Below are 25,688 nucleotides of genomic sequence, written 5' to 3' on the forward strand. Positions count from 1 at the left end.
GTCAACATTAGCTGGTGTGGTATGGAGGAAAAATGCACTCTTTAGGAAAATTCACTAAGAGCCAGATGACCCATACTCAAGACTGAACTCTGCCATTGACTGCCTGTGTGACCTTGAGCAAGTCACCCTCTCTGAGCTTCCATTTCTTCACTGGTAAAATGAGAATGAGTACTTGTATGCCTTAATTTCCTCAACTATGAAATGAAGGGAGGCACTAAATTATTGGGTTCCCTCTAGGTCTAAATCCTATGGTATTATGTCTTTGAATTATACATTCATTCATTCATCATTGATGAAGTGCCTGTCATATGTTAGGCACTATACTAAGTACTTTGGACGCAAAGACAAAATGGAAACAGTCTCTGCTCTTAAAAAGTTTACATTCTATAAAAAAAGAGAAAATGACCTACATATGCAAAAATATTTATAGCAGCCCTTTTTGTGGTAGCAAAATACTGGAAATTGGGGCAGCGAGGTGGCGCAGTGGATTGAGCACCGGCCCTGGATTCAGGAGGACCTGAGTTCAAATCTGGACTGAGACACAAAGCACTTACTAGCTGTGTGACCCTGGGCAAGTCACTTAACCCCATTGCCTAGCAAAAAAAAAAATACTGGAAATTGACAGGATGCCCATTAATTGGGGAATGGCTGAACAAGCTGTAGTATATGAATGTAATGGAATACTATTGTGCAATAAGAAATGATGAACAGGCAGATTTCAGAAAAACCTGGAAAGACTTGTACAAACTGATGCAAAGTGAAATGAACAGAATCGGGAAAACATTGTCCGCAGTATCCGCAACACTGTGTGATAATCAACTATGAATGACCTAGCTGTTCTCAGCAACACAATGATCCAAGACAAATACAAAGGACTCTCGAAGAAAAATGCCATCTACATCCAGATAAAGAACTAATGGACTCTCAATGCAGATTGAAATATACTTTCTTCACTAACTTTATTCTTTTTCATGTTTTTTCCTTTTGATCTGTTTCTTCTTTCATAACTGTGACTAACATGGAAATGTGTTTTACATGACAGCACACATACAGCCTATATCAAATTGCCTACCATTTTGGGGAGAGGGAAGAAGGAAGGAGGAAAATTTTGGAATTCAAAATCTTGTAAAAATGAATACTAAAAAATTGTCTTGACATGTAACTGGGAAAAAATACTATTTTTTTTTAAAAAAGCTCACATTTTGTTAAGGGAAACAATGTTCACATAGCAACCTTGGAATCAAAGAAGATCCTGTATAGAAGGCCATCACTGAAAGAACTTGGTCATTCTCTAAAATAGAATTGACAAGTAAGAGAAGTCCAGGCACAGAGATGGAAGGAAAAGTGCTATAAAATATGAGGTATTATTATTATTATTGTTCATTTCTTCTGATTTCACCACATAACACTCTTAGGAAAACAAGCAGAAGATGAAGCAGTCACTATTCAAATAAGGTAGAAGAGATTTCTGTCCAGAGACTAGGGAGAACAGAAAACCCCATGGTCCCTTCCAGCTCTAAGATTATATAAGGAAGAATTAATGTATACATATAGAGTACTATTTTCATTCTACTGTATTTCAAATAACATCCCCTTTTATGTCATCTTTCTCCCATTAGAATGTAAGCTCCTTGAGGAGAGGGACTTGATTTTTGCTTGTATTTGTATTCCCAATGATTAGTGTGGTGCCTGGAACATAGTAAAGACTTAATAAATGTTTCATCTGTTTATCAGATGGTGCAGTGGATAGAGCACCGGACCTGGAGTCAGGAAGACCTGAGTTCAAATCTGGCCTCAGACATTTAATAGCTGTGTGACCCTAGGCAAGTCACTTAACTTCTGCTTGCCTCAGTTTCCTCATCTATAAAATGGGGATAATGATAGTTCCTTCCTCCTAGGGTTGTTCTGAGGATCAAATGAGATAATAATTGAGATAATAGTGCTTAGCACAGTGTCTGACACAAAGTAAGTGCTATGTAAATATTGGAAATCAATCTACTGCTGAAGTTGTGGGGGGGTTTTGTTACCTTTCAATACAAGACCCAGAGAGGAGTAAGAAAAAAAAAAGGAACCATCATGTCTAAGTGAATGTGATGGGATGAGTGAGATGCAGAGAAGTTTCTCCAGTTTCCCCACATTCCCTCCCCTAACAAGCTGAAGGTTTTGAACCTTCCTCCCAGTCCCAATTCAACAGTTAGGAACTGGACTACATCTCCCAGCAGGCCATGCTCTCACAGCTCACAAATTTAAATCCGATTCTGAGTTGAGCTCAGATCCAGTCTGCTGGGAGTAGCAGAGAAAGCAGACGGCCAGGAACCTGAGAGAAGTGAGAGTTACAACAGCAGGAGCAGCAGGTTGGAAAGATGATAGGCATCTTGGTGCTGCTCCCTTCCTTCTTTTCCTTCCTGTATGTGGCAGTTCCCTGCATCAGGTCTGTGTTCATTCGTTGGCTCACTAAAATTCTTTACTTATTCCTGAATCAGGGACCACTTCTGTTGAGAGAGGAAGAAGTGATGGAGGTGGACTGGGAGAAATGAGTGGGAGTACAGGAAGGCAGTAGTTACTTATACCACCCTGAGAGATGAGAAAGGAGATCAAGACCATTTGCAAAGTGCATCATGCAAGTGGAGGAGGGGTGATTTTGAATCCTTTAGGGACTGGTAAGAAGAGTGAAGGACCTTAGTAGATAACTTGCTGTTGGAATCTAACTGTATTGATTACTGTTAATGCATGCATGCTTCCCTGTCTACTAAGCATCCCTCGTCCAAACGGCACTGTTGAATGACGTGGGTCATGATTGCTGAGGGATTAATTGATGAATGCTTAGGGGAATTCTGGGAAAGAAATGAATAAACTCTTGTTTCCTTTGAAACTCCCATGTCTCAACAGACCTAGTTTCTCATTCTGTTTTGTGATTTCTCTGTTGTGGTTAGACTTTTGTAGATGTTAGGGGCTGCTTCTTAAGGGAAAATCTGGGGATTGTCAATAATCGAAAAGTCTAAAGAGAAGGAACAGTCACATCCCATTTGGAAGCCAAAGCATCTCTTTAGGTTCTTGTGATTCTTCTTTCGTTTGAACCATGAGTGGGCAACTATGGGCAATAGGGAGGAGCTCTGGTCCGGATAGGGAGGAGTTCGGTCAGTCAGTTAACAAGTATTGATTGAGTGTTGGGATTACCACCGTAGTGGAATAACAGCATTGTACCTCAGAGGACTGGCTTCCTAGACCTGTGGAGAGGTAGGGAGGTGGCCAGAGCAGAGTGTTCCTATAGAGGATGGCCAAAGTCTGACCCACTGATTGTACTGCTCAGAATTTGTCCATTGGTCCTGGGCAGATTAGTTTATTTGGCTAAGACTTATTAAGTGTATTATACTGAATGAGATGCGTATTATTTATAGGGTGTTGATAAAGTAGGGAACCTACTTTTAAAGGACTATTAGAACAAAACCATAAATATCTCAGGGATATTACAGAGGGGATTCCTGCTCAATAGATCTGGCCAAGTATCCTTTAAAGTCACTTCTAACTCTTAAGTTCCTGTGATTCTATGTCCTTTGCTACCTCATGGACTTGTCTCTGCTCCTGGTAAGGGAACTTTCTTCTGATTTACCTCAAATTTTTTTTTAGTACATTTTATTTTAAATATCAATCAGTATAAACATAAGGAAGAATAACAAAGGAAAAAATACAAACAAAACAAATCAAACAGAGCCCTCATCCTCTTTGCCCAGATGATTATCCCTTGTTCATAGGCATACATCACCTTCTAGCAGGGAATTCCAATGGATTGCCTCACTGAGCCAAAAGCAATCTGTTGACATCAGGAGAGTAATTATGGTTAAGGAGCATGTTCTCTGTCTCATGCTGATGCATAAAGAAAGGATGGACGAAATCTATGGTGATTTCTTATGCAAGTCATATAGGGCCTGGGAAAGAAAATGAGTTCTAATAACCTTTCCTTTTGTACCTATAGGAAGTACTTTGCTGGTGGAGTTTGTACATCAACTGTGCAGCTTCCTGGAAAGGTAGTTGTGGTCACTGGAGCCAACACGGGTATTGGAAAGGAGACGGCCAAAGAGCTTGCTCGTAGAGGCAAGTCCGTGCTCTCTCAGTTTTTGTCTTTTTCCCTGTTGCTGTCCCCTACTTCGTCACACTTCACTCTTCTTTTCTGCTAGCTGCTCCTGTTTTGGAGTCTGTGGCTAGGAGTTCAAGAACACATTTAATAAGTTTCCTCATGTGAAAGATAGAGGGGTTGGACTAAGTTTGTGATTCTCAACATTTTTTGTTCCATAAACCCCTTTCAACCAAAACAAAAATGCATTGTGAATCTCCTGGGTACTACTACTCATAACATTCTTTATAATTATTTACTGTTTTATGGTACCATTAAATAAGTTTTACTCAAATTTCATAGACTAAAGGTATCAAACATAGGATCCAGGGTGGCACGGTGGATAGAGCACCAGTCCTGGAGTCAGGAGGACTTAAATTCAAATCCAGCCCCCAATACTTGACACTTCCTAGCTGTGTGACCTTGGGCAAGTCACTTAACCCTGATTACCTTACCAAACAAACAAACAAACAAACAAAAAAGATAGATTATTTAAAAAAAAAAAGAAAACAAAAACATGGAACTTGAGTCACATTGTGGCCAGGATCATGAGTGAGGCTGTAATTGGGAAATATGATTAGGAAATATTTAATAGAATAAATAAAAATGCAAGAGAACATAAGATAATGTTAATATGTAGTTTTCTAAGTCAATATGAGTTTTTCAGGGATCCTCACATATAATTTAGTGGCCCTAGTTTCTATTTAAGTCTGACACCTCTGCCTTAGACTATTGTTGAAAACCCTTGAAGATAGGGGACAACTTAATGGGAATCTCTAGTCTAGGTGATCTTTAAAGTCTTTTCCAGGAATAAAATTCTGTGACTCTACTGTAATAATTCAGAACTGGGAGATTTAAATTGAGCAGGACCACTGACTTGTTTCGTGGCCCTCTGTAAACCTGCTGTCCCTACTGCCCCTTCTCATAGTCTGACAGGAATAATTACTGGTATATCTATATAATTTTACTATCTTTTGCCAGAAAAGCAGCAAGCATACATTCAACACCTGTGTATTTCTCCTCTCCTTCCCATTAATGCAGTGTACAAAGGAGTAAACACAGCCTGGAATCATGCTGATGTTAACAGATCTGAATGCACAAGTCCACCTCCTAACTCATCCAGAAGCATTTATCCCCAGAGATGGAAATTAAGTGATTCTTTCCTCTTTCCTTTGCCTAGGAGCTAGAGTATATATTGCCTGCCGGGATATACTAAAGGGAGAATCAGCAGCCAGTGAGATCCGGGCTGCAACAAAGAACCAGCAGGTGTTTGTTCGGAAGCTGGATTTGTCTGACACCAAGTCAATCCGAGCCTTTGCCGAAGGATTCCTTGCAGGTGATGGGGCAGCAGGTTGTTGTCCTTTGCTCTTGAGGAGGACCGTGGTATGAGGAAGGTGATATCATGACGTGCAAGTGAATCCGATTTAAGTGAGAGAGGGTTGTACAAAGTCACCAGCCTCACTCTTTCCTCCGGAGCCATCTGGGTCCAGTGGCAAGATACAGATTAGTACAATTGTGATGACCTGGGATGTAGTGGGAGTCCTTGGCCTTTTTTAAGCTAAGGTCTTTCCCAAGTCTTAGATCGTCTGAGGCGATGCCCATTCAGTGATTAAGGCTAGGTAAGAAATGAGACAAAGAATGGCCTCTTTTACCTAGTTTAAAAAAAAAATCAGGAAGGGCAGACTCTCAGAGTTTCTGGCCAAAATAGAAACGATTACTATTTATACTCACACTAAGCCAATCAGGGCCCAAACAATGACCAAGTGAGGCTTGGGACCTCTTGTTGGGTAATCAAAGAAAGCCAGAGTGATCTGGGTTTAAGGCATAATACTTAAGAAAGAAATCTAGTCCTTAAACCCCAAGCTATAAACTAGAGAAGAAAGAATACAGGTTGTAGGAGTGACTCCTCCACCCAGACTTCTTCCTTTTGCATCAGCACCATCTCAGTCCCACCCAACTGGTTCTGCTACTAGAACCTGCAGGACGGGATAGGGAGGCAGGAAAAGGGCAGGCAGAAAAACTGGGTGGGGCCCCTTATTTTCCTCTAGCCTCAGCGATGGGAATATGGGAAATGTGAGGCTCCTTGCCTGGACTTGAACTATAACATCAAGGTGTGGAACCAGCATTGCCGGGCCCTACATTGTCCTTTATTGTTTGCTGGTCAGTGAGCCAACAACGTTTGGTGGTCATAGGTATGCTCAGTGGGGCATATCAGCGGGCACTGCACTCTGGGATCATGGGTGACGGAGAACCAACTCTTACCTGCTGTTTAAAAGGGTTCATGAGCAAGACTTAAGGGGGGAGCACAATCCTAGAGAAAGGGCCCAAGATGATAATGATGGCTACTGAAGGGGAAGGCTATACACAACGTTTGTAACTGTCAACGAGCACACTTTCATGCTTCCTATTGTGTGTTGTCTCCTTCAATGAGATGGTAAGCTCCTTGGGGACAGGGACTGTCTTTATTAATTTTATATCCAGCAGTTTGCACAGTGCCTGGCACATAGCAGGTGCTTAATGTTTATTGGATTAGACTGGATTGGTGTGAGTGGATCCTTTGTGGAATCAACATTATGTAGTCATGAATAAAGGCACAAGGCAGACGCCCAGGGTCTTACTAGTTAGGATTGTGGCAGGCTGGCTCGGGTCCTCCTTACTCATGGCTCATTCTGCTTTTGTTGTGTTTTGTCAGAAGAAAAGCAGCTCCACATACTAATTAACAACGCAGGAGTGATGATGTGTCCCTACTCCAAGACAGCAGATGGCTTTGAGACTCACTTTGGAGTGAACCACTTGGGTAAGCAGCATGCCCATGGTGAATGCTGACCCATTCATGCCCTTCCTGTTCTCAAGGTCACATCCAGAGAAATGGGGCCATTTATGTCACCTAGAGCATGGGCCAGTTATGCCTGGGACCCCTAGCCCACTCCTATGCTTCCACGGTGTTCTCTTCTCCTGCATGGCTAATGCTAAGGGCTGAGAACCATGACATCCAGCTGCAGCATCTTGCAGAACTCTTTTCCCCAAATGCTAGGATTGTGCTATGGGAAGGTATTAGCGAGGGGTGGGGAACCCGCAGCCTCGAGACCACATGTGGCCTTCTAGGTCCTCGGGTGCAGCCTGTTGACTGAGTCCAAGTTTTACAGAACAAATCCTTTTATTAAGGGGATTTGTTCCATGAAGTTGCATTTAGTCAAAGGGCTGCACTTGAGGACCTAGAGGGCCACATGTGGGCTCAAGGCCGCAGACTCCCCACTCCTAGTATTAGCACTAATGTACACTCAGTTTTACATATTGAACACACAAGGTGGGAGTGATTCTCACTCTTCCCACCCTCCTACAAATCGAGGTTCATCCTTAGGACAAACTTGAAACGACTGGAGATTTACACCCAGGCAAATCACCTTTAGATTGCCCAGGGATCTACGTGCGAATACTTCCACAAATGCATGTACTTTCCACCATTCATGTCATTGTCTAAATCATTCTCTCTCTACCTCATCCTCACACTAGTATTCTACTCTCCTTTTTGGTACTCATCTAATAACTGCTCCATACTCAGCATGAATACTCAGGGGTTGGTTTCCTAACATGTCTCTTTCACCAATTAATTACCTGAGGTAGAAGGACATTGTGGCCACCCTTCGTGGCCTCGGAGTAGCTCCGGTTATAAGCACCTATGAGCCCTCAGCCCAACTTGCGGGCCTTGTAAGGCTCTCAGCATACCCCTCCCAGTTCTGCATATGGGGATGCCCTAAAACCAGCTCTATGAATTCTCAATAGCTTTGTGACAAGGAAAGGACTACAGGGCTATGGCAGACTGAATTAGGGTCACAATACATTGGACACACTGATATCAAGCAGATTGACTAATGCTGGTTCATGTCTCTTTCCTGATCTCTTTCTAAGAAAGGATTTTTATCCCATATAAGTCAGAACTTTCAGAAGATACTGGGGTGAATAGTGTCAATCTAGTGTGGGGTTGGCAGAACATATCGAGCCAGGTCAGGCCTGGGAAGCCAGGTATGGCTGGAAGGATCAGGCCAGAGGCAGAGCGGGCTATAAGTCAGGTCTAGAGAGACAGGCAAGGTTTGAGAATATTGGGCAGCCTCACAGGCAGGAAGAGAGGTCAAGGCTGTTGTGCTTGTGCAGTGTGGGAGCTCTTGGAAAGAGTGTTGGATTCAGAGGGAAGGCTCTTAGGTTCTAATTTGTGTGCTTTTTTTCCCATTGCAATTGTATTTTTTAAGGATTTGTTTTCTATAGTTAATTTTTGTCCTTTCTTTTCCAAGCTATTGACTCTCTCTTGCATACCTCTCATTTCTTTCCCAACTTTTCTTCTATTTCTCTTATTTGACTTCTAAAATCCTTCTAGAGCTCTTCCAAGAGGGCTTTTTGGGCTGCAGACCAGTTCATATTCTCCTTTTTTCCTGGGGTGATATTTTCTGGGCTTTCAGAGGTCAATAAGGAAGGATGAGAGAGACTTACTTCTTACTTCACCATCCTGGCTCCCAGAAGTGGATGCCCAGTCCTGCTATTTGATGTGGCAGCTAGGTGGCTCAGTGAATAGAGCACCAGGCCTGAAGTCAGGAAGACTCATCTTCCTGAGTTCAAATCTGGCCTCAGAAAATTACTAGCTGTGTGACCCTGGGCAAATCACTTAACCCTGTTTGCATCAGTTTCCTCATCTGTCAAATGACTTGGAGAAGGAAATGCAAATCATTTCAGCGTTTCTGCCAAGAAAGCCCCAAATGGGGTCACAAAGAGTTGGACAACAACCTGCTATGGACTTAGGCAAGTCACCTAAACTCTCTGGGCCTGTTTCCGTGTCTGTAAAATGACAAGGTTGAACTGGATGACCTCACAGATTCCTTCCAACTCTCAGCCTAGGATCCTGTAGTCCTACAAGGCCCATGTGCCTTCTGCCCTCTTTTACCCTTCTTGTCTGTGGCTTGGGGCCACATATATGTAATCATGGCCAGAGAGAGGGAGTGGGGCAAAGGCTGTTGGTGTTCTCCAACTGGGCAGAAGAAGAAGTGATGGAATTATCAAGAGGTTATTATAGAAAGGGACCAGGATAAGTGAAAAAATTGCCTGACCTTACCCTTGGCCATTGGTTTGAGAAAAAGGGAAAAGACTTGACTCCCTCATGGTAAAAATTCCCTTATGGACTCATTTTCTGATCTCATCCTTTAACAATGGGGCAGAGGTAGCACAACATTTGTATAGAGTTTTAAAGTTTGCAGAAGGCCTTCTTCGCAGTGAGATAGGTATTGAGAGCAGTATCATCCCCATTTTACAGATGAGGAAACTTGGGCTCAGTTGGAAGTGACTTTGACCAATTAATCAATCAACAGACATTTATTAAGTACTTAAGTCAGTGTTAAGTGCTTGAGATACACAGATAAAAGTGAAACAGTTCCAGCCATCCAGGGGCTTATATTCTATTGTAGGAAACAATATATACATATATAACTATATACAAAATAGTTATAAAGGCATTAGCAGCTGGGAGTGGGAGGAAGGGTGGACAGGGCTGGGAATCAATAAAATCTTCATGTAGAAGGTGGCAGTTGAACTTGAAGGAGACTAAAGATTCTAATAGGTGGTAGTGAGGAGGGGGTGCATGCCAGGCATAGGGTACAGCCAGTGCAGATGGAAAACAGAGTTCTATATATGAGAAAGAGTAAGAAGGCCACTTTGATGGGACCTTGGGATACACGCAAGGTAGTAATGTATAATAAAGCTGGAAAGATCATACCAAAGGTCAATTAGTAAATAAATAAACAAGCATTTATTAAGTGCCTAACAGATGCTAGGCACTGGATATATAAAGGCAAAAAATGATTCTTGTTATTATGGAGCATAGGATAGAGAGAGACTTTACTCAGTGATATGCTGGTAAATGTTTGACAACGAGTTCTCCGGGAAAAAAAAAAAATCAAATGGTATGCACAGCTTAAATGTATCTATTTAACTTTAATTTGCATTATTAACATTTTCTCTATCACTTTCTTAAATCTAGACAATCCACAAAATAATAAATCAAGCCCCGCCCGATTTGTGGTGTTTGCTGATTTCTGAGGTTTAAGTGCTAACATTGAAAATTTAACAACTGGTTCAAGCTGGCCCCAGCCCAGCCTTGGGACTTGAGGCAGGGAGACGGTACAGCTGATAAATGTTAAGAGTCACAATTTGAACCTGGTTCTCTCCTGGATCAATGTCCAGGATTCTTTTTACTTTCCCTCTTAGATAGCTGCTTGTGTCTTCCTAGCTTTCTCCATCATTCTAACCCTTCTGTTCTGCTCACAGGCCACTTCCTTCTGACTCACCTGCTGTTGGAGACCCTGAAGGAGTCAGCTCCATCCCGGGTGGTGAATGTATCTTCCATGATTCACCATTTTGGCAGTATTTACTTCCGTAACCTGAAAGGGGAAAAGTACTACAATCGTGTCTTTGCTTACTGCCAGAGCAAGCTGGCCAATATACTTTTTACCCGTGAATTGGCTTATCGGCTAAAAGGTGAGCCTGGAGCTGAGAGATGGGAATGGAGGGCACAGATTCAAGTTTAAGAAAAAAGAATGGTGGGAGTAAGGCTCAGAAAAAGTAAGAAAGATCCTCCACAATGGGAGGTCCTCATTCCAATGAAGTTAGAGGTCTTTATGCTGCCCTTCTCTCCCAGAACAAACCTCCCCACGTTACTCTTATCTCACCCCCAATGCCCAAGAAAAAAGGAAAAGAAAAAACAGACAAGAACATTTCCTTGAATATGTATTGAATGCTGGGCGTAAGTAGGGTTACTACTACCACTACAATGACACTACTATTACTACCACCACTATTTCTATTACTACTCCTAGTAGTACTATTACAACCACTGCTATTACTATTTCTTCTACTACTTCTGTTACTACTACTAGTATTGGTACTATTATTTCTACTATACCACCACTACTACTAGTACTACTACTACTACTACAACCTGACATTTATACAATGATAATGCTTTAAAGTTTGGAAAACACTTTACATGCATTATCTCATTGGAACCTTAAAATAATTTTGTGATGTAGGTATTACAGGCATAATATTTCTATTTTACAGATGAAAACACTGAGACTCAGAGGTTAAGTGATTTTTCCAAGGTTTCATAGCTAGTAAGTGTCAGGGGCAGGATTTTAACCTAAGTCTTCCTGACTCCAAGTACAACAGCAGAAGATCTTGCTCTCAAAGAGTTTAAAATCTAACAGTAGTAAGGTAGTAGAGCCTTAGTCCTGGGAAAATGTACTGGAGAGCTGCAGTCAAGTTCTGTCTTGACCGCTTACTAACTCTGTGAACTTCCACAAGCCAACTAAACTCTGTGGGTCTACTTTCCTCATCTGTAAAATGAAGGGTCTGGATATTATATGGTCTCTATAGTTGCTTTCAACTCTAAAATTCTAAGATTCTCTGAAATTTGAGAAAATTCTGACTTTTGCTGGTCTTGGGGAAGGGAGCAAGCATTTAAGTTCCTACTATGTGTCAGGCACTATACTAAGGGCTTTACAAATATTATCTCATTCGATCCTTACAACGATCCTGGGAAGTAGGTGCTATAATTATCCCCATTGTGGAAACTGAGGCAAACTGAAGTGACTTACCCAGGGTCACATAGCTAGTAAGTATCTGAGGCTGGCTTTAAACTCAGGTCTACATGACCCCAGGCCTTGCACGCTATCCACTGCACCACCTAGGTTCTAGCTGATTATAAGACAGAGTCTGTGATTCTACCTTGTGGAAGGGAGAGATTATCAATCTGTCCTCTGGTGAGAGGTAGCTTCTATCAAACCCTGCCATGATTCATGTGCATCAAATCTCTTTTCATCATTGCCCGACTATGGTGAGAGTGCTATGGACTCTTATTCCATGAATCCTCTTCCAGTACAACCCCTGTCCTTTGTGTCACAGGGACTGGTGTCACCACATACGCCGTCCACCCAGGCATTGTCCGATCTGAACTGGTGCGTCATTCGTTCGTCTTGTGTCTGTTGTGGCGTCTGTTTGCCCCTTTCGTGAAGTCAGCCCAACAAGGAGCTCAGACGAGCCTCCATTGTGCTTTGGCCGAGGGTATCGAGTCTCAGAGTGGCAGATATTTCAGGTGGGTATTAGCCTTACTGTCTGTTTGTATGGAGGAAATAAAGGCTGGAAACTCTGGGGGAAAAGTGACAGCTCTTTGGCACAATGGAAAGTGGAAAGATTGCATGTCAGAGGAACTGGGCTCAAATCTCCGCTCAGCCATCTACTACTTATGTGACCAAAGACAAGTCATTGGTCCTTTCTGGACCTCAGTTTCCTCATCTGTAAAATGAAGGAGAATTAGGGTGGGGTCCCAAATTGTTCGATCTACAATAAAAGAAACTGAGGCAGGGCTCCAAGCCAATAGCACTTTATTAAAGGGTCCACAGCCCCCTCTAATGAAATGGACCTCAGATCTTCCTCACGATCTGAGATGCTCCCTTTCCTCAAAGCCTTAGTTTTATAGCGTTTGATTCCCGGGAGATACAGAGGATACAAAGTAAAACACATGGTCTCATTGACTCTATCTTGACCTTCCAGGAGAATCTTCAGCTCATGGGTATGATAGATTGGCTGGTAGAGGATATCCAAATATAGGCAAAGCTGATGGTCTTTCATTGGCCTCATGTTGGTCGATAGATCGGGGAATAAATTCACAGGCAGCTCCAAATAAGGTCACCCATTTATCAAGTACTCATAGGAACCATAGGGCTGCTTCCTTAGCAAATTGATGACAAGGGTGGAGGTACAATTCAAAAATAGCTGGAAGACTTTCCATGCCACTGAGTCACCCCTGCTGGGATTGGTCATTTACTCATCAGGCATTTGTTAAGTAAGTGGATTCACTAGATTACTAACTGTATAGCAGTGGACAAGTACAACAGTAATAGTCACTGCCCCTATGAAATCAAACTCAACTGAATTATTAATACTAACTGGAAATAAAGTAGGGGTCTAAATAAAATAGGGGTCTAAATTAATCATCTCCCACATTAGGTAACCTTGAAGGTTCCTTCTAGTACTAAATCTGTGAAAAGGAGGGGAGAGGTTGAGCTGGTGGCTACGATGCGGGTTGGGGTTGGGACAAGCATTCTGCTGTCAGTCTCTGAAAAAACTGGAAGCATGAATAGTTCACAGAATGAAGTTCTTTTGTGGGTGTTCACTTTTATTCCTCAGCCTTGTGGCTTGTTAACAGGTACCAGGAAGCGGAATATTTTTTAGATATGCTATAGCTATGTTTTGCTCCTTCCTGATCTTTTGCTCCTTGATTCTTGTCGCCAATGGTAAGCAAGGAGCAAAATCGAGACGGTGTGGGTATAAATAATGGCTTTTTTGTTATTGTTTAGTTGTTTTTCAGTCATGTCTGACTTTTCATGACCACATTTAGGGTTTTACTGGCAAAGATACTGGAGTGGTTTGCCATTTCCTTCTCCAACTCATTTTACAGATGAGGAAACTGAGGCAAAGAGGGTTAAGTGACTTGTCCAGGGTCACATAGCTAATAAGTGTCTGAGGCCAGATTTGAACTCAGGAAGATGAATCTTTCTGACTTTAGGCCACTGCACGGGGGCAAGTATGTGCAAATAAAAAATTTTATGACTTCAAAGTTGCATTAGAATCCCCCCGCCATTCTCCTCCTGTAGGATGGGCAGTGTTGCTCACCTCACCACTGATGATTTCCTGTGTGATCTAAATGCCAGTCTGAGTTTCCAAAAGTATATGGTAGAAAGTCCAGACCCACTTGTCCTTCCCCTTCAGCCTTGTGGTTCCCTGTTAATTTCTTTCCTGATTTGTTTATTACCATCTAATAATACAAAGCACTGGGTGAAAGTCAGTCATAGCAGCCTGGATCTAGGGCTAAAAGACACCTCAGAGGACATCTGCTTTTTGAATCCAGTTCTTCTGAGTCCAGAGTCACTGTTCTTTCAGGTCCATCCTGTTACGTGCTCTGTTCTTAGCAAAACGTTGCCAAGAACAGCACTGTCCACCAGGGACATAGAAAATAGAAATAGTACTGGACGTTTGTCTGGGTTGGGTACCATAAGCTGGACCTCCCCACTTCTCTCTCATCCTCCAAACACCTTCCTCTCTCAACCAGTGATTGCAAGAAAGCATGGGTGTCACCAAAGGGTCGAAACAACAAAACAGCCAGACGCCTGTGGGATGTCAGCTGTGAACTCCTGGGCATCTAGCGGGAACACATGGTGGCAAAAGAGAAGGCGACTTCATATTCCTAGCCTGGACTAATTGAGCCCAAACAGCCACGAACAATTCCCAAAGGAGAAGGCACCTTGATGTGGGAAAGATCAACCTCTGCCCGTGGACACAATCCTCCTCTAATCCACCTCCATCACCTGTCTGAGAACCTTTCTTCTCTCTGCCCTCTTGCCAGCTTGGCTCATTTGGATCGACACTCACATTTGCATAATCTTCTCACCAAAGGGTATGGTGAGTAGCACAGTGGATTATTTGGTTAAGCCTAAAGGACAGGCCCCTGCTTACAAATGGCAGCCATTGAAAGGCTTCCAGGAAAGCTACCATTGATTTCCCCACTCATCATACTGGGTTCCAGCTAGTTAGTCTTCCATTTTAGAAGCACTCTTTACTTGGCCTCAGATTATTTGAAAGGGGCCTAGAGTTATACCTCTCAAACTAGCAGGAGACCATGGACAAGCCTTCTTCTCTTTGGAAGACCAATCCTTGTCAATGATGTCAGGGCACCCTCTAGAAAACCCTCCCTAAATCTGGATTCCCCTCTGGCTGCTTCCTCTGAGCCACCTTGTGTTGCTGCTGTAAAGACACTTTCCCATCTCTTTTTATATGTGTTTTGGTTGTTTGTTTTTTTTTTCTCCTCAATTTTTGGGGAAAATAAAGACCAAATAAGTTCTATATCTGCTTTTCTGTTGCTGTTTCTCAGAATAATAAGGTCATAGAAGAGAAGCTTTTGTAGGGGGTTTAGGCCTTCTGGCTTCTATTAGTGGCCTTACATCCAACCTACACTCTTTCTTTTTACTTCACCATTAGATCTGTGATTTCATCCATTTAGAGAGTTTATGAAGAAACTAGCTCCCTCCATCAGTGCAGACCCAACATTTGCTCTTCTATCTGCAGTCTTGAGAATTGACTGGGAGCACTGAGAAGTGACTTGCCTGGGCTCAGACAGCATGAAACTGGGACCCACAGGCTCCCAGGAGACCTAGCTTGTGTACAGATTCACACTGGTGCCCTTTTTGCATAGCCTTAGGAACACTAAGACAGAAGTCATCTCCTCTGTAAATGGATCGCTAAGGTCCTGTCAAATCCCAATAATTGATGATTTAGAGCATGTTGGCGGTGGCCTAAATCACACAGCTGTGTGGGAAGAAGACAACCTCTGGCGCAGATTAAGACAAGAGACTTCTGGCAGATAGCACAGATCTTAGTGGAACAGCTATAGGACAGTCAGAGCCAGATATTTCCCTGATCTAGGTTATCTAAACTTTCATCATGGCTCAGGCTCAAGCTTGATCAGATCCTTACCTTCCGGCTTCTTTAGACAAGAGATAGGGAGAAAGGAGATGCTACAACCCCATAAAGGGGTGGCCAACTGAATCATTCCAAGCAGATCAGATCTGAGAACTTAGAGACCACAAATTTCCAAATTGGTGCCCTTCTAGACCTTTATAATAGCTAAATGGCGCTAGTGCCTGACCTCTTAGCCAAGTACTAGAAGGAAGCACATTGTCTTGACTCCAGCCTAGACACAATTCCATGGATATCAAGTCCCCTTCCATGAAAGTGATTTGATTCCTCTGCTAAAATGTCATTGTGAGGTCTTCAGGATTTTTGTGCTAAAAGAGAAGACTGGGCATTTCCCAGGATGGGGTTTGGCTGTTTCAGGATGTGGTGTCTTTGCTCAGATATGACTTGCTCAGATCAAAAGACCTTTGAGCTGGGGTAGGTGTGCTGGGGACAGGGCTATGTAGGAATAAGAGAGGACAGGAAAAAGGGAAGGGGGAAAAATAGCAGTATTGGGTTGGAGGCAGAGCTAGTGAGAAGAGCTGATGAACAAAGCACAGGCAGACCTGGACAGAAGATTTCTAGAATGTTGGATCAGGAGTGCTGGGATTAGGGAAGAGCCTGGGAACAAAGTCTAAGGGCAGAGAGAAAATAGAGAACACATAAAGAAAAGAATATTCCTAGGATCAGTTCCAGAGAGATATTATTATTTGTTGACCTCCAAGTTCCCTTTATTCTCTGAAGTTATGTGACTCTATGTCATGAGGTAGGTAGGTGGTTTTTCAGAGAAAGAAATTAACCCAAAAGTCAATATTATGTATATTTGGAATCCAAACAGAAAAGGACATTTAACTACTGTTAAATGCTTGTAATGCCTCAAGAACCACAGGTATGTTATTTAGTGGGGAAATTTCCCCCTTGAATAGGTTCTACCCTTCACACAGAAGGATAAATCCTAAATCTACCAGAGATAAGATAGGATGCTCAATTCTGTCATCATACAGTTCCACCTTCTAGAAAAACAAGGTTGTCAATATTCACAGTTTCCATATTATACAGAAGACCCACACTGCCCATCCTTTCTCTAATTTTCTTCTGGAAAAGACCCAACTTGGAATCATAAGCTGTCAGTCAGAGTATTGCTTGGGCGAGGGAGCAGAGGTCTTCTTCCCATAGGGCAGAATGCCAGCCTTCAGCTCAAGGTAATATTTCCAGAAGAGACTTGCTCAAAGTACTCAGCAAATCTTGACGCCCTGAGTCATGGCTCAATCTGTTGATTTTTCTTCTCCAGATACTAGTAGAACAGCTGTAGGACAGTCAGATCCAGATACTTCCCTGATATAGGTTATCTAAACTTTCATCATGGCTTAGGCTCAAGCTTGATCAGATCCTTACCTTCTGGCTTCTTTAGACAAGAGGAAGAAAGAAAGGAGATGCTGCAGCCCCGTAAAGGGGTGGCCAACTGAATCATTCCAAGCAGACCTGATCTGAGAACCTAGAGACCACAAATTTCCAAATTGGTGCCCTTCTAGACCTTTATAATAGCCAAATGGCACTAGTGTCCAACCTCTTAGCCAAGTACTAGAAGGAAGCCACATTATCTTGACTCCAGCCTGGACACAATTCCATGGATACCTTGTGACATCAAGTCTCCTTCCATGAAAGTGAACTCAGATACTGTTTCTTAGTCTATCTCAAAGTGCCACAGGCAGGTCTCCAAGCACCAACAACGGCTCTTAGGAGCTGAGAGAAAAATACCCAGATGGCAAGGAAAAACAATCATAGCTCTTCCTTGATTCCCCTACACTTCATCTTTCCCTTCTCTATGTGTTCCATACTACCATGTCTGCCCTCATGGGAGATGCTGTTGTCTCTAGCTATTCAGAACTGAGGATAAAATATCCTTTTCCCTTAAGTTCAACTGAGACAAGGTGGGAATTTTCCCAAAGAAACTTTTTCTGGAAAACTGAAGGAAAAACAAAACTTAAAGGGGAAAAATGCAGAATCAAAGAAGGGAAGGGAAGGGGGAAGGGAAAAAGCATTTATTAAATGCCCACCATGTGTCAGGCACTGTGCTAAGCGCTTTACAAATATTATCTCATTTGGTATTCACAACGATCCTGGGAGGTAGGTGCTATTATGATCCCACCTATAAAAAAAAACAGTTTTTTACATTTGAGGAAACAGAGGCAGACAGACATTAAGTGACTTGCCGAGAGTCACACAGTAAATAACAGAAGCAAAATTTGAATTCAAGTCTTCCTGACTGTATCCACTGTGCCATCTAGCAAATAGATATACAAAGGACATATTCCTTAACTAGGTCAATATTTTAATAAATGCTTACTAAGTACAGGGCACTGTGTATGAGGTATTGTCTAGCCATAGATTGTCTTGGTGGGCACATAGCTTAGTGGGCACACACTCTGTTTCTTTGTCCTATCTTGGAGGGGGATGTCTCTATGGCACCAGGTGCTTGGAATTATCTATCCTTTGATGACATTCAGACTGCATGATCTATTAGCAGGGATATGGCATTAATCCATCAGTAAGCATTTATTAAGTGGCAACTCTGGGCCAGACTGTGATAAGCATCAGAGTTACAAAGACATAAATACAATAATAGTACCTGACCTCAAATTACTTACATTACATGAGGGGAGACATAGACATAAATTACACATAAGCACATACATATATAATTGTAAATAAGCACATATAAAATAAGTATAACATTTTAAAAAAGTAATATGAGGGTAATACGAGAATTACACACAAAAATATAGTGCAAAATAGAGTGTGCTAGAAGCAAAGGAAAGATTCACACAAAATGCTTTAAGAGCATTTGGGGGGTGCAGCTGGGTAGCACAATGGATAGAGCATCAGCTCTGGATTTAGGAGGACCTGAGTTCAAATCACTTAACCCCATTGCCTAGCCAAAAAAAAAAAAGAACATTTGAGGGAGGAGAGAAAACTTTCAGTTGGTGGGACACTGTTGGAATGACGGGGAGTGCTTCATAGAGGCACTAAAATATAGCCAAAACATGCCGATTTTAGTTGAGTCTTGAAAGAAAAAGGATTGTGGAAATAAAGAATGAATGCATTCCAGGCATGTGGAGGAGACCATATGAATACATGGGGGCAGGAAGAGAGCAGCAATAGCTTAGTAGTCCAGTTCGGCTGGTTGTGAAGGAGAATAATAGGGATCGTGGGGTGACACAGTAGATAGAGTGCTGGATCTGGGGTCAGGAAGACTTGAGTTCAAATCCTGTGTGATCATGGACAAATCAATTAATGCTCCTAGCCTGTTTCCTTCTCTATGAAATGGGAATAATGACACCTACTTCACAAGGTTGTTGTGAGGATGAAATGACACATTTGTAAAGCATTTTACAAACCTTAAAGTTCTAAATAAATGCTAGCTACTCTAAGTCCAGAAAGGTAGGTAGGACATGTAAGATTGTAGACAGCCTTAAGTGTCAGAGGTATGTGTTTTATCCTGGAGACAATAACAGGCCACTGAATGTTTTTCAGTGACAGAGAGGCCTCTATATTAATGCAGATGACGACAACAACAGTAACAACCAGCTAGCATTCATACTGGGGGCAGCGAGGTGGCACAGTGGATAGATTCCCCAGGCCTGGAGTCAGGAAGACCTGAGTTCAAATCTGGCCTCAGACACTTACTAGCTGGGTGACCCTAGGCAAGTCACTTAACCCCTTTTGCCTCAGTTTCCTCTTCTGTAAAATGAGCTGGAGGAAGAAATGGAAAACCACTCCAGAAAACCATACAGACTTGGACACCACTGAAAAATGATCTAACAACAAAAGGATTCATATAGTGCCTACTATGTGCCATACATTATGTTCAGTGCTCTATAAATATTACCTCATTTGATTCTCACAGCAACCTTGGGAAGTAGTTACTATTATTATCATCCCCATTTTACAACTGAGGAAAATGAGGCAAATAGAGGTTTAAGGGACTTGCCTGAAGACATATAGCTAATAGAATTTGAATTCGAATCTTCCTGACTCTAGGCCCAATCCTCTAATCCACTTCATCACCCAGCTGTGGCAGCTGTATGAAGGACGTCTAACCTGTGGCTCTGATTTCAGATTCACACAGAACGCCCCCACAGGATCCAATCCTGGAGGCTGACAGTTTCTCTGTTTGCCTTGTCCCGACCTCAGAGTTTTAATCCAAGGTGCTCATGGAAAGAAGACTTATAGTTTGTGTGTGGGTTTCTCTAAAGGTGGGTTGAATTAGATTATGGCAAGTTTAGATAACAAAGAGGACATAGCTGTTCCAGTTTCCCCCATGTGGATAATCTAAGGCATAGGTTCACGCCTCGGGTTGTGATCATTTGACAAGGAGACGTCTCTTGAGGAGTATATTAAGGACTCCTGTAGGCTCTGGAGGTTACCAAGTACACCTTTTTAGGGCAATAGGAAGAACTGTGGGAAGTTGTGTTCCCCATGTATTCTTGTACTACTTGTTGAGAATGATATCCTATCTCACTAAAGCAACTACTTTGCATCGCCTTTATAAAGACTGGAGCATCCTTACCTGAACTCACACTCACTCTGATGAGTCAGGTCCTCTAGAACAGTGGTGTCTAACTCAAATAGAAATGGGGGCCACTAATCTACATATAAGAATGCCTGCAGATGGCATATTGATTTAGTTTTAAAATGTAGTATTATCTATGTTTTATTATATTTTTACTTATTTTGTTAAATTTTCCCAAATTAGATTTTACTCTGGTTCTGGCTGCACTTGCAAGTGTTTGACAGCTCAGCCCTTGAACAAGGCTATATCTCTCCCTTTGGGTTCTCTGGATACCACTGAAAGGTTGGGAGTATTTTGCCATTGGCTTGAGTCTTTGTTCTGGTGACTCTAGACATTTTCTCTGCCTGTCCTCCACACCTGAAATGTTCTCTCTCCTCATTTCCACCTCCTATCTTCCTTTTTCATTGTCGTGGTTTCAGTTGTGTCTGCTACTTTGTGACCCCATTTGGGGTTTTCTGGGCAGAGACAAAGATGAGGGTCCAGGATTTTAGGAAAGATTTCTGAAGTACACTCATTAGTAGAGGATATTAAGCAAGCAAGCAAACACCTACTACGCGCTGATCACTGTGATTGAAAAGGTAAAGTCAAAATAGTCTCTGTTCTCAAGGAGGTTACCTTCACTTGGGGTACTAAATACAAAATGCATGTAAAGTAAACCCTAAGAAGTGTGTGTGTATGTGGGAGGAGGTCCTAGCAGGGATAATCAGGAAAGGCCATATGTAGGCAGGTGGCATTTAAGCAGAGCTTCAAAGGAAGCTTAGGGAATTCCAATGTCTATGGATGGACAGCCTGTTACAAAGGTAAGAAGGGAGATAGAACGTCGTGTACCAGGAATAGTCAGTAGATGAGTTTAGCTGGTCATAGAGTGAGGGAAAGGAGTCATGTGTAATTTATCATGTAATCATGTAATTAATCCTGAATGGTAGGCTGAAGGCGCATCATGAAGGCTTTCAACACCAGAGGAGATTCCTCTTTTATCCTAAGGCAACAGGCACCCATGGGAGCTTTTTGAGAGGAGGGTCAAGGTAGAGTTTTGCTTTAGGAATATAACTTTGGCAGCAGCAAAGGAAATTGAGGATTTTTTAGATAGGTAGGAAAACTTTGACTGAGGTGTCCTGGAAAGCCAGGGAGGAGTGAGCATTCAGGAGGGGAGGAGCCTCCTGGGATAGAATTAAGGGTGTAAGGAGTGGTGCTGGCACTGGCAAAAGGGGCATCTTCTTTCCCAGGGTGCAAAGGTGGAGAGCCTGGAGGTTGAAATCATTTGCAAGTTTAGAACTGGGGAAAAGACGGTTTGCAGCAGATAGCCTCAAGCTTTTCTGCGATGTGTGAGATGAGACCTTTGCTGAGAGGGAGGAGTGATGGAAGGGACTTGAGGAAAGAAATGGTTTGGAACCGATGCTGTGGGGAGGGTGATAGACGTCCAAACAAGATCTTCAGTTACCTCTGAGTTTCTCAAGTTTCCAAGCGTCACAAGATATGTGACCTAGATTCAGCTTTTGTGCCTCTATCTTCTTCCCCTCGGATGGATTTTTAAAAATGGATAGCTTTTGTTTTTTCATTGCCTTCATTTCCCAATATATGTATTTTTAAAGCCTACAGGGAGAAACAACAGCCAGACTCACCAATACATCAGCTGAGTTTAACAGGATGTGCATTGTTCTACATTCATAGTGTCCCTCCCCTGCAAAGAAGGGAGGGAGATGCATTCTCTCATCCTGTCTTTGGGACCAAATTTCATCATCCGGCAGTTTCATTTTCTTCCGGTGTTTCCATTTACATTGTTGTGGCACTTGTGTGTACTGTTTTCTAGTTTCTGCTTACTTCATTTTCTTAACAGCTGCTCTGTTTCTCTATTTCATATGGTGCCATGTTATTCCATTACATTCATGGACCAAAGTTTGTTTAGTCATTCTTCAATCAGAGGGCATCTACTTCGTTTCCAGTTCTTTGTTACTACCCAAAAAAATGCTGCTATGGTTATTTTGCTGTAAATGGGTTAGATGGACATATATGATGGGAGGAACCATGAGAAAGAAGAAACAAAAGAGAGAGAGGGAGAAGGAGAGGGAGAGGGAGAAACAGAGACACAGAGATACTCTGTATCGTGTGTGTGTGTGTGTGTGTGTGTGTGTGTGTAAAGACTGCAGCAGCATTGTGCCCAGTGTTTCTGGACTGAGTACTGGGCAACAAACTTTAAAACCATAGGGAGATAAATTCTGTTAAATTAAAATTATGACCTTAATTTTGTTTTTTAAGACCTATACCTAAATTGTTGGCCAACACTATTTTGAAGGAAACACTGACCACACACACACACACACACACACACACACACACACACACACACACACGCACACACGGTGTTCTTTAAAAAAGATTTCACTTGCAATTCTTTAAAGGATCTTCAAAAGACAAAGCAAGGAAAAGATATTTTATTGGTGGTAGCCCTTCACTGAAAATTTTGAGAACACAGGATGCCTAGGCTTAGTGTTTTTTTTTTAAAGTTCGAAAAATTATTTGATGAAACCTTAACATGCCGCCTGTAGTGGAATTAAAATGATAAGCAGGGGTTAGCTATAATTCAATAGTTCAATATAAAAAGAAAAATACATATTATTTGGAGCTAGATAAAATGCTAAAACACTTGATTTTATAGTTTGCTAAATGATTTTGTAATAAACTGTGCATCCAGTCAAAGGAATCTCTATTTACAGATGTAAAGGATAAGTGAAGATTTACATTATATATATTTATATATGTGCATGTAATATATGTATGTTTATTTATATACAGAACCCAACAGTACATGAGATAGATATTCTGAACCTAAGCAGTGAAACTAGAGTTTGTGTGCACCACACACACAGCTTGAGCCCAGCATTCAGAAATGTTTCAAATCCTGAATGTATTCTTGGGACAAAAGTCAAGATCTAGTGACTGACACAAAAGAGAGACGAGGAAACTCTTCCTGTTTTAATTTGTCATCTGCATTAGTAAGTCCAGTATCCTTGAGACAGGAACCACAGCAAAGAGAAGGGAAGACTTCCCCCCCACCCCGAGCCTTTTTTTGTTTAATTGCACTGGTATCATTGAGGCACCCGCCACCCCCAGCCTTTTGGGACAAACACCACTTGCTCCTTTGAAACTTCATGTTCGCTGGCATCGAGTTGGTTCATCGTAGACCCCAAACTCGCCATCTTCATTGAATAATCTAGTTTCCCGTTGGACTTTCTCCTTCCTTTCTTGAGTATCAACGCTTCTGTCTAAAATTTCAGTCTATTCTCTTTTGTTTGTTTGATGTTGTTGCTGCATCAATATCTTTGATTTTTAAATTGTTAAGTGATAACATTCCAGAAGTAGCATGACTTGTACTCATTCTGGTCTACTTGCCTTTTCACTTTCTTGATTATAGCCATCTTTTTCCTATCTATAAAGACTGTATTCTTTCCTGTTGCATATTTTATGTACATGACATGTTTACCCCACTCCCCTTCAGTTGGGCTAGAGATTTCTTATAATTTGGAGGGAAAATGTCAGGTGTGATCTATCTGGTACTTCATGCCCCTATAGAAAGGTTTTTTGTGGAGAATGATGTTTGTTCTATAGCTGGTCCTGAGAGCTATTAACATTGCACTCTCCTCCCAGCTACACTGAAGGCACAAGAGAATAGACCTTCTATAACCACTGGGAAAGTTGAGAACATAAGGCTCGTCATCAACTAGATGAGATACAACTTAGACTATATCAGGTATGCCAGTGGAGATCCCCAAGAATCTGGCCTTCCATATACATACTGAACTAGATCCTCTTGCTAAAGCAACTTGATATAAAGAGCTGAAATGGGTGATGGGAAATCTGTTTTGCTATAAACATTGCAGTTTTTGGAAGCCCAAAGCACAGGACCTTCTGACATTGGCTCTGCATTCTCTTCATTTTTCCATAGGCAGTGTACAATGGCTCTGAAAGATCTCACCCAAAATGGAATTGTAAGTCTTTTTAGAAAGTTCCTATCCTTCCTGAGTAGACGGCATAAAGTCACCATTGCATGACCTGCACTATTTGGTCCTTTCAATCTTTCTGATCGCTGATGCTCACAAACAAATCCAGATGAGTGAAAGAAGTCAGCATATATTTCCAAAAACAATCTTCCTTGGAGAATAGACATTGGGAGAGCTACCTTGCTAAGATCTGTTCCCAGCCTGACCTCAGATAAGAGATGCATGATGATGTTCTTTTGCTTTTTTTTTTCAGCCAGTTTATTAGTGATAAATCACATTGACCAGGCGACGCCCATAAAGACGAGCAGGCATGAGAGGTTCTCAGCCTTGTGGGCCTGGGATTCTCAGCATCTGAATGAGGGCCAAGGTGGATCCTAAATACCAAAGTAACTTTGGATGGCCAGTACTCTTTTGCTTTTTGACAGAACCAGCCTCTCTGTTACCATCTCAGTCATCATGGGAGTCAAAGAAGTCACTCTTTCCATTAGATGTGGAAGAAATAAGGCAATCTGTGGTATTATGGCATTTAAAACTATTCCCTGAACTGCTGTGTCAAGACTAAGGCAGACCTAGAGGAATCTCTGAAGCGCTTTAGAGAGGTGCTGCTTTGTTGGAATTTATTAGTATCACAGAACTAACCTTTGCTTCTACATAACTGAGCGGATGCTGAAGACGAGACAGTCTGGTAAGGCACTGAATGGACCACTGGTTCCAAGGGACTAGGTCTACTGATGTACCAAACCTACAGTTAATAGTACTTACCATTCCATATGCACGCTTTTCTTCATTACTCTAGTCTTTAGCCCTCTGTAACAACACAATGCAGTGTTTAATCGATTCTACGGTCATTTATGATCTGAGTGTTTTCTTTGTTCGCCATCTTTGCAGTTTTGAAGCTTGTTATCAAAGAACCTAAGCTAATCTATCAAGATTTGTAAGTGTGCTTCAGCCTCTATAAGCTTCTTATCAAAATCCTGAAGGCTGGAAACAAAATCCAGAATCCACACCACAGCAGGCGACCTTCAGGAGGCTGGCGTCCGCTCAGCGGCAGAAGCTGCCCGTGGGCCACCTGAGTTTGGGGCCTCGCTGGTGGGTGGCAGCTAAGGGTGGCAGCATGGAGGCAGCATATCACCTGGGCACAGTCATAATGGAAATGGTATCAATCATGGGAGGTACAATGGTACAGTGGAAAGAATATTGGCATAGAGGTCAGGAGGCTTGGGTTTTAGCCTTGGCCATCAGTGACTACTAGCTCGGTGACTTTGGACCTGTTTCCTCACCTGCTGAGGTTGGAGAAAGTGATTCCTAATTTTCCCTTTGGATCTAACATTCTATAATAAGAATTATTTAATGATGGTCCAAGAGCTAGAGGTCACTCGACCTTCTCCTCCATGCATACATCACAAGAGGGAAATATGGGAAGTAGAAAGAACAAGAGAGCAGAAAGACACATCAG

At 42.1% G+C, this 25,688-nt stretch overlaps 1 protein-coding gene and 1 pseudogene across 2 annotated transcripts; one reads left to right on the plus strand and one right to left on the minus strand.

The window, feature by feature from the left end:
• Positions 1-2,265: 2,265 nt before the first annotated feature.
• Positions 2,266-15,052, plus strand: RDH12 (retinol dehydrogenase 12). 2 transcript variants are annotated; one of them, XM_021004637.2, is made up of 7 exons: positions 2,266-2,431; positions 3,974-4,092; positions 5,292-5,462; positions 6,804-6,908; positions 10,421-10,630; positions 12,056-12,245; positions 14,262-15,052. In XM_021004637.2, the coding sequence occupies exons 1-7, from the start codon at positions 2,364-2,366 to the stop codon at positions 14,353-14,355; spliced, it is 957 nt and encodes a 318-aa protein (XP_020860296.1). In that variant the 5' UTR covers positions 2,266-2,363; the 3' UTR covers positions 14,356-15,052. The 2 variants fall into 2 exon arrangements, with proteins under 2 accessions (XP_020860296.1, XP_020860297.1); XM_021004638.2 differs by having other exon boundaries at positions 2,267-2,431; positions 5,292-5,447.
• Positions 15,053-22,922: 7,870 nt separating this feature from the next.
• On the minus strand, positions 22,923-25,614 carry LOC110220650 (oxysterol-binding protein-related protein 9 pseudogene; annotated as a pseudogene).
• Positions 25,615-25,688: the final 74 nt, after the last annotated feature.

The sequence above is a fragment of the Phascolarctos cinereus genome, unplaced genomic scaffold (assembly GCF_003287225.1).
Source record: "Phascolarctos cinereus isolate Bilbo 61053 unplaced genomic scaffold, phaCin_HiC Scaffold_3;HRSCAF=262, whole genome shotgun sequence".
Lineage (NCBI taxonomy): Eukaryota > Metazoa > Chordata > Mammalia > Diprotodontia > Phascolarctidae > Phascolarctos > Phascolarctos cinereus.

Coding starts and splice junctions, on each gene's coding strand:
- RDH12 (XM_021004637.2), top strand. CDS start 2,364: ATGATAGGCATCTTGGTGCTGCTCCCTTCCTTCTTTTCCTTCCTGTAT. Junction 2,432..3,973: donor GTGGCAGTTCCCTGCATCAG/GTCTGTGTTCAT, acceptor TTGTACCTATAG/GAAGTACTTTGCTGGTGGAG. Junction 5,463..6,803: donor TGCAGGTGATGGGGCAGCAG/GTTGTTGTCCTT, acceptor GTGTTTTGTCAG/AAGAAAAGCAGCTCCACATA.